Genomic DNA, 8,996 nt, shown 5'->3' on the forward strand with positions numbered 1-8,996 from the left:
TTAAACTTTCCTTTATAAGTGGATTGCTCGCTGGGCTGATATCGCATCTTATATTTAATATCAATTTTCACAGATTTTCATGAATTGTCACACTTTATTCCACCTTCTTCTGGACCAATATTCCACCCTTGTCTCAATTTTTTGCCACTTCTTCGTCTATGTGGTGTTGATAACACCCAGCAACCCTTATGTCTGGATCCTCAGAAACATTTCTTAGTTATCTCCAGGAAGACAGGAGGAGATACATGAATGCACGACCATTTATCAGACTAAATGAGGGCAGGGAGCTTTATTAGAAGGCTCAGAGTTGACTTAAATTAATATTGCCCACTGTGAGGTTGTACAAACCTTTTTTGTTTTATTTTTTCCTGAAACAATAGTCTGCATTGGGAATTCAGCACTGAGATGTTCTGTAGGCAACAAATAGAGATTCAGGCATGACCAGGGCAGGGAGCAGCTCTAACCCAGCTCAGGGTGTTTGGGCTTCTCCTTTTTGCTGCTTTTGGGGAGGGGTAGAATTTCTGTGACCCCAGCTCTGATCACTCTGTGAATCTCCTTGTGCCTGGCCATATTCCTGCAATAATTGCAATAAAAGTGCAACCAGATGGATAAAAGCTGGGTGTTTGCTCACAGGAGCTTGGCCAGAGATAAACCTGTGTTTACCTGGCTTGAGGAAACCTGTGCCACAGCTGAGCCCTCCTCCAGTGCTTGCCAGGGTGAAGCTGGAGCATGGCAGGAGTGCAGAGGCAGAGTCACCCTCTCTAACCAGTGCATTTGAATTATGGGATGTGGAGCATGAACCTGGGCTCAGAATTGTATAAAACATTCTGTTGGTTTGGTTTTTGGTTTTTTTTTTTGATTTTTTTTTTTTGCCAATTTGACCTGAGCTAATCAGAGGCAATCAAGTCAAGTGGCACTGATGAAACCCATACTCCTTTTTAATTTCTAGCCCAAATTATATCTGTCATTACTTTTTTTTTTTTCTGGTTGGAATTTTTTTTTTTAACAATTTCCAGAAGGGTGTGTGGAAACAAGGCAGTGACCAAGTTTCACTTCCCTTCTTGCTCTCTGCAACCCTCAGAGACACGCAGTGAGAAGCAGGAGTGGTGCAACACAACTCCTGGTGCTGCAGGAGCTTTCTGTCTCCAGCTTTCTCTCTCCATGCTCCTTTCTCTTGCACTCCTGTCCTCCTGAAGATGCCCAGGAGAGGAACCCTTCCTTTGGGGACGCTCCTGGTGCTGCTGCTGCTGGCATTTGTCCCATCCCCACTGGCAGGCTGCCTCCTGGATCCCTGTTTGGAGGTATGTGAGCTCTGAGTGAGCACAAAATCCTTCTGTTCCTCTCCCTTTGCTTGGGAGATTTGTGCCTCAAGCCTCTTAGGAAAGCCCAGTTTTATTTTATTTTATTTTTCCCCAAGGTTTTTATCAAGGTGATTGAAATATTTGAAGTAAATTCTAGTCTCAAAAACATCTGAGAATCAGAACCAGCAGCAAGAAATTTTTCTTCTCATTGAAGGTGCTGCAGTGCAGTTATTGTAATAGATTATATTTCCCTTGGAAGGGCTCTAAATTTTGTCTAATTTCTACAAAACAGAGAGATTTTCCTGGTTTGTGCAGTAGAGTGATTTCACCAAGCACCTGTCACAGATTTTGCAAAGTTTTGCTGGCAATTATTTGCTTGCAGAATAACTTTGGTTCAAGCTGCCTTTGGTTCAAATACTTGGTTACGTGCAGGGGAAGAGAGCTGAGAGCTGTTCCTGGGCATGCAGTGCATCCATGAGTGTTTGTCCTGCTGGCTCTCTATCTGTCACCTCAAGGAATGTTGTCCTGTAATTTTGTCCCACCTTTAATCAGCAAGAAATGCAGTTTTTCCTGGGGAGTAGGACTGGTTCTATTAGGAGAGAGAAAAATGTTAAGGGTATGTAAGATTATTTCCTAAAACTCAAGGCAGCTCCTTTAGAAATGAACTGCAAGGGGGGTGATTCTGCTCCTGCCTTCCTGACAGTGACATTTCCTGGCACTTCATGGAGAGCAGATGTTGACCATGATGGGGCCTGCCTCTGTTACAGATCACCCCTAACACAACTTACAGATGCACTGGACTGAACATCTCTGGAGTTCCTGATGGAGTCCCAAACACCACCCTGAACCTGGACCTCAGTTTCAGCAATCTGAACTCACTGGGCTCAAATTATTTTGCATCAGTCCCTGAGCTGCAGTTTCTGGATCTTTCAAGGTATTGGATTTATCATGTGGATCCTCCTTAATTTTTCTTTAGCAGCTGGGTTAAAATGGTGCCTTATTTTGGGGTCTATTGGTCTTGGCTGTTTATTTTTTTTTCCTTGTGCCTTTGTCCCTGTGCCTGTCATTTTGCACATCCCCGTGGTGAAGTGATGAGCAGCTTTTAGTCCAGTCACTGAGTGCACACCCTCCATCAGAGCTGGGTCTGTCAGTCTGATCTTGTAGGCTGGAATGTGAGAAGGAGGAGGAAGATGTTTCACTTGTCTGTGAACAAGAAAAATGTCAGACTTTTCACTGTTACAAAAACTCTGAAGTGGAACATCTTGGGTGAGATGTTTTTCTAATCACAGTTTATATTAAAAAAAAAATAACATGAAGGTACATTCATTTTCTAAAAGGCTGTTTTAAAATATCAACATATTCTCTTTTGCCTTCTCCTCACATATCTGGGGGAGGAGATGGGGAGGCCTATTAGCAAATTTCAATTGATGTATAATTTCCATTGACTTCAGACAACAGTTTCTCTGGGTAAATTGTTTCTCTGAGAAATGTCACTCAGCCCCGTCACAGCTCTGGCTCCAAATTGGCTGAGTGGCAGAGCACATGTGCTGTGAGGCACTGCCTGCATTATTAAACTAATTCTGCTGGGATTCACTGCACAATGGATTTGGGTCTCAAATTCTGGATCTTCCCACATCAAATACACCTTAGGGGGCCACAGTCATTTTCCCCTCTTCCTTTTCTCATCCTGGGCTCTGCTTCCTCTGAGCCATCACCAGATATCAATTGCTGCCAAGCTGTGAGCTCTGCCACAGCTGCCCTGCTCTGGTGCCAGTGGGGCTGCCCAGGTGGGGCTGAGGTGACACACAGAGGGCTGGGGATGTGCAAGGTGTGAGGGAATGCTGGCTCTGGTTGCTTCTTCCATCAGTGATGGTCATCACAATGGCCTAAACTGACGGCTAGGAGTCTTCTTTCCTGCTGCCTGCATGAAGTTTTGATCCTCACCAGGTCTCCAGGTCTCCTGCTTTGAATTTAAGATTAGAGGAGGTGGGAGGAGGTCTCCTGCTGGAGGAGAGTTCCCTTTGCACATCCAGGGATGCTTCTGCCCAGCACAGCAAAGCCAAGCCAGCCCCCAGTGTGAGGCTGAGCCACAGCAGCACTCAGAGAACAAGCAAGGGACAGCGTTTCATGCATTTATATCTTCTTTTCATGCCCAACAGGTGCCACATCCATACAATAGAAGATAACTCCTTTCTGGATCTCCCTAGCCTTTCCACCTTGGTTTTAACTGCCAATTCCTTCCAGCACCTGGGGAAAGCAGCTTTCCATGGCTTAACATCTCTGAAAAAACTGGTTCTGGTGGAAACCAACAGGACCTCTCTGTCTGAGCTGCCTATTGGCCACTTGCATACTCTGCAGGAGCTGAATTTAGGCCACAACAGCATTACTTCATTGAAGCTTCCCAAGTATTTCACCAACATGACCTCCCTCAGGCACCTGAGCTTCTTCTCTAACAGGATCACATCTATCTCCAGAGGAGACCTTGATGCCCTGAGGGAAGGGAACAGGCTCAACCTCACTCTGGTGCTTTCCTTGAACAATATAAAATCCATAGAGCCGGGGGCCTTTGCAGGGATCCACCTTGCTGAGCTGGCTCTCAGGTCTGCTTTTGAGAGCTCCATGATGCAAACCTCTCTGCAAGGCCTGGCTGGTTTGCAGGTCAGCAGACTCATAGTTGGGGTGTTCAGTGACCATGACAGAGAGCAGGACTTTGAGAGGGGGCTCTTGGATGGGCTGTGCCAGGTGCAGATGGAAGAGTTTGTCCTGATCTGCCTCGGGGACTTTGAGGATGACACAGACACTCTCTTTGACTGCGTGGGCAACGTCTCCACTATTCGCTTGGTGGACCTGGGACTTGAGCAGATATCACAGGTTCCCGTGGGGTCTAAAGTGAAGCAACTGGAATGCAAGAAATGTAGTTTTGATGATGTGCCTGCCATGAAGCTGTCGCTTTTCAAGGAGCTGAGAGTACTTCGTATTACCAAGAACAGAAGTCTCAAAACCTTCGAGCAGAAGTTTGAGGGTCTCAGTAACCTGGAGGTCATAGATCTGAGTGAGAATAGACTCACCTTCAGCAGATGCTGTTCCCCTCAGTTTCGAAATTGTCCAAATTTGAAACACTTGAACTTAAGCTTCAATTCTTACATCAGATTGACTGGAGATTTCAATAATGTGGAGAATTTGTTATATTTGGACTTTCAGCACACAACCTTATTTGGTCCTGGCTCCTACCCTGTCTTTCTGTCCCTTCAGAGACTGATTTACCTTGATATTTCCCACACCAAAACCGAAGTTAAATCCCAGTGTACATTTTGTGGCTTGAACTCTTTGCAAGTGCTCAAGATGGCAGGAAACTCCTTTGCAGACAATAAGCTGGCAAACAACTTCAAAAACCTAAGTCACCTGCACACCTTGGATATTTCAAGCTGCAAATTAGAACACGTGGATCAAAGTACTTTTGATGCCCTCTCTGAGCTAAAAGAGCTAAACATCAGCAACAATAAGCTCCTGACTTTTGATCCTGGAGTCTACCAGCCACTCCAAGCCCTCAGAGTCCTGGATTTCAGCAGAAACCAGCTGACTGTTCTGTTGGACTCAGCCAGGGAAATCCTGCCTGACAGCCTGCTCCTGCTGGATATCTCTCAGAACCTGTTTGATTGCTCCTGTGTGTACCTGGACTTTCTGATGTGGATCAAGGAGAATCAGGAGCTGCTGCAGAACAAGGAGCTGATGCTGTGCCACACTCCCTCGTACGTGGCCAACGTCAGCCTGCCAAGCTTTGATCTGTCCTCCTGCCACGTCGATGCAGGCAAAGTTGCCTCCTCGGTGGTTGTGCTGCTCTGTGTTGTGGTGATCCTCTTGCTGGTTTACAGGTACTACTTCCAGCTCTACTACTCCGTGGTGCTGCTCAGTGGCTGCAAACACTACGCAGAAAGAGGCGACACCTATGACGCCTTTGTCATCCACTCCAGCAAAGACCAGGAATGGGTGACAAAGGAGCTGGTGGAACCCCTGGAAGGAGGAAGACCTCCCTTCCACCTGTGTCTGTACTACAGGGACTTCCTGCCAGGGGTGCCCATTGTCACCAATATCATCCAGGAGGGGTTTCTCAGCAGCAGGAATGTCATCGCAGTCATCTCCGCTGACTTCCTGGAGAGCAAGTGGTGCAGCTTTGAGTTTGACATTGCCCAGTCCTGGCAGCTGGTGGAGGGCAAGGCTGGCATCATCATGATCGTGCTGGAAGATGTGAACAAGGACCTGCTGAGGCAGAGGCTGGGGCTGTCTCGGTACCTGAGGAGGAACACCTACCTGGAGTGGAAAGACAACGAGATAAGCAAGCACATCTTCTGGAGGCAGCTGACAGGAGTGCTGATGGAAGGCAAAAATTGGAATCATGAGGAGGCAAAACTCATGTGAAGAGAAAGAGGAGTTCTTCCTGACCTGTCTGCCATCCTGGACTGATGGATGGCGTTTAGAAGTTGGTTCTTCTTGTCGCTATAGGACACGAAAGAACATAAGTGCACACCGCTGTTCTCAAGGTGAAGAAAAAAGGGAAGTTTATTTTCTGACTCCAACATTTATAGTTTTCCAAGAGTGACAGTGGATTGGAGGGTGACAGTGCCACCTCTCCAATGACACTGAACAGACCAACAATCCATCAACTTTCTCCTCCTCCATAAAGGAATGCAAAACAATAAGTTATTTACAGAAAGTGTGTGAGAAAGTTCACTACAAGAATGTCAACATCAGAAGAAAATCTTAAAAAACCAGGGCAACACTTCTGTTGCTGTTCAGAGTCAGAGTGAGTGGATGGAGGCTCTGCCACATCACTACAGAAATCCCTGCCTTGCTGGTCACCTTCTCTCAAGGAATTTTGCAAGTTAAGGAGTGACAGGGGCCAGAAGAGCTGCCTGAGCTCTGTGTTTGGCCATGGCTGTCACCCACAGGTGGCCCAGCAATAGCTCAGGTTTGGTGGGTGCAGGAACAGATCAATGCTCTGACTGTCATCTGGCTGCTTCTGAAACTGGATTTGGGTCCTGAGACCATTTTCGGAGGAACTTCACAGTCTGCTGCTTTGAGTGGACCTCAGAATCTCAAAGGCAGAGTAAAGACACAGCAATTTCATCTCTAAAAACAAAAAAACAAGGCTTGGATGCTGAAAGTCTTGTGCCTGCCTCCATGGGCACCATGACTTGGGACAAACCCTCCAGGGAGCAATGGGACATCCTACAGCCCCAGCTGGCAGCTGCTCAGGGAACCTGAGTACTTTTGCCATCAGGGAGGGACGTTTCTGTGGTTGGGAAATTTGCCCAACATGTTTCTTTCCGGTTTTTTTTAGACCAAGACCAAATATTGAAACCATCACCTGAAAATCTTACTTATATCCAGATTATATAGCATTTGAGAGGGCATTTTGGAGTTTGCATGGGGGGGACAAGAAATGTGTTAACACCTCTAAACTGAAATATTTCTTTGCTCCCACTGCTTCTCCTCATCCAGTGTTTGTGGATATGCTCTGAGACTGCCCTAAACAAGCAAAATTGATCCTGAACAAAGTGTTTTGATGTTTACAGATAGCCAGTTCTAGATTAAGCTTTTTCACTCTCTGGATGAGCCTTAACTGACTGTTGGAAGGTGCTGCAAGAGCCTCCAGGGTTTGAGATGGGGTTCAGATCTGCCTGCCTGTTTCCCCACCTGGAATTGTACAGGGCGAGGGAGTTTTGCTTTGGTTTCACTGCGAACACGCCTGGCATTTTGCAGGGAGGGGAAAAGTCTGGGTTAGCTGAACTAAAGGGCCCCAGCAGCGTCCTGAATCAAGGGCAGGAAAGTTTGAATGCCATGGAATCCCAACACAGAGCACATCATTGATGTGTGGGATAGGGCATGGGGAAGGGATATTGCTCTCTTTTTGCCAAAGGCTTTGATTGGTATCCATCACTGAATTACACTGAATTAATCTTGCAAATCCTTCTATGATCAGGGATGTTCTGCAGAGGTAAAACAGAAGCAACTGAGTGGTGAATCAGATCTGATGTTTATCCACTCCGTTCTCTAAGCACCAGACAGGGACATTTCCATGGAAGCAGGATCAGGGATCAACATCAGACACTGTTGGGCAGAGAGGGAGAGCCAGTTCCAGGCCTTGTGCTGGCAAAAGTTGAATCACATTTCCCTCTCTATGTACTGTGTCATACAAGACTATCAAAACCCCCCATAAGCTTCTTTTGTGACTCAGGAGATGAAGATTTAATAAAACCACGCTTGATGCTGCTTCCCTTTGCCCAGAGAGTTTGTTCTGCATCTGCTAATCCCAAATTGAAGTTCTCCTCACCTCTGCTGGCATTGATGGATCCTGCAGACCTTCCTCCTCACCTTCCACCCCCACCTTCCTCCTCCTCCTCCTCCAGGATGGGATGGTGGGGACAGAGAACCTCGAGGTTCACTGCACTGAGGCCAAAGGAGGGCACAGTGGACAAAGCAAAGCTTAGCCTGAATTTCAGCAGCTCCAAGTTAAATTTGGAAACAAAAGAGGAAAAATTAAAAAGAGTGGGAGTTGCTGTTCCTGAATTGAGCAGCACTGAAGGTGCATTTCTCCTTCACTCTTTCTCTCTGCGGCTCCTCTGCAAACAATGCAGTGGATGTGTATTTCTGGCACAAAGCACAGAGTCCTATGATTCTTGATTGTAATTATAACAATGAGTTTCAGAAAGCCTGAGAGTGGTTCTGGGCATTTATAAAAGGGATTTAGGACAGCATTGTTTAAAAAGTCAGTGTTTTCTTTGAATATCAAAGCAATTTTAGGAGAGCTGAAGTGATGCTGAGACGAAGCTCCCACCAGTACAATTTTAAAAGAAACTGGTCACTTGTTTTTCTCTTCCTATTCAGAGTCTCCACGGCAGACATGAATACCTGAGTTGCCCCTGGCTTCCTTATTGTCCAAGAAAAATCCACAAAACCCATCACAACTTCAGCTGCCCCTCTCTGGTCCCTTCCAGCCTCACCCACTCTGTGATTCTGTGACCTGCCCAGGCAGTGCTGAGGTTTATGAGTCCAAGATGGACAAGGCTGTGTGAAGGATTGTATTTTCACCATTTACCCAGCAGAGAAATTGTAGATCTTTTTTTGGAAGATTCAAACCAGCTTTCCCCAATACTATAAATGGGGGAATATTGTGACGGCGTTCACAGGGGTCTTAGGATGAGGGAAGAGATGAGGATCTGACTCCATGTTTCAGAAGGCTTGATTTATTATTTTATGATACATATTGCATTAAAACTATACTAAAAGAATAGAAGAAAGGATTCCATCAGAAGGCTAGCTAAGAATAGAATAGCAAAGAATGATAACAAAGGTTTGTGTCTCTCTCTGTCTGAGCCAGCTGGGCTGTGATTGGCCATTAATTAGAGACACCCAACATGGGCCAATCACAGATGAACCTGTTGCATTCCACAGCAGCAGATAAGCATTGTTGACATTTTGCTCCTGAGGCATCTCAGCTTCTCAGGAGGAAAAAATCCTAAGGAAAGGATTTTTCATAAAAGATATGACAGAATATTGTGATTCCCACAGAAACACACGTACTCATTTGTCTTATTGTAGGAAGCAAATATCCAAAGGAAAACTCAACATTCTCATGCTTCCAAAGCTGCTGGCATGCACTGTTTGGAGCTGCCCACTCTGCAGCAAGGCTTTGAT

General features: G+C 46.0%; 1 protein-coding gene across 1 annotated transcript; it reads left to right on the plus strand.

Annotated features, from left to right (window-relative positions):
* The first annotated feature begins 1,082 nt into the window (after window positions 1-1,082).
* Window positions 1,083-8,534, plus strand: TLR4 (toll like receptor 4). Its single transcript, XM_063174623.1, has 3 exons — window positions 1,083-1,301; window positions 2,069-2,235; window positions 3,461-8,534. The coding sequence occupies exons 1-3, from the start codon at window positions 1,197-1,199 to the stop codon at window positions 5,715-5,717; spliced, it is 2,529 nt and encodes an 842-aa protein (XP_063030693.1). The 5' UTR covers window positions 1,083-1,196; the 3' UTR covers window positions 5,718-8,534.
* The last annotated feature ends 462 nt before the right edge of the window (window positions 8,535-8,996 follow it).

Source organism: Melospiza melodia, chromosome 22 (assembly GCF_035770615.1).
Source record: "Melospiza melodia melodia isolate bMelMel2 chromosome 22, bMelMel2.pri, whole genome shotgun sequence".
Lineage (NCBI taxonomy): Eukaryota > Metazoa > Chordata > Aves > Passeriformes > Passerellidae > Melospiza > Melospiza melodia.

Excerpts from the sequence above, each read along its gene's own strand:
- TLR4 (XM_063174623.1), top strand. The coding sequence starts at position 1,197 with ATGCCCAGGAGAGGAACCCTTCCTTTGGGGACGCTCCTGGTGCTGCTG. Across the intron at positions 1,302-2,068 it reads TCCTGGATCCCTGTTTGGAG|ATCACCCCTAACACAACTTA; the intron begins GTATGTGAGCTC and ends CCTCTGTTACAG. Across the intron at positions 2,236-3,460 it reads CAGTTTCTGGATCTTTCAAG|GTGCCACATCCATACAATAG; the intron begins GTATTGGATTTA and ends CATGCCCAACAG.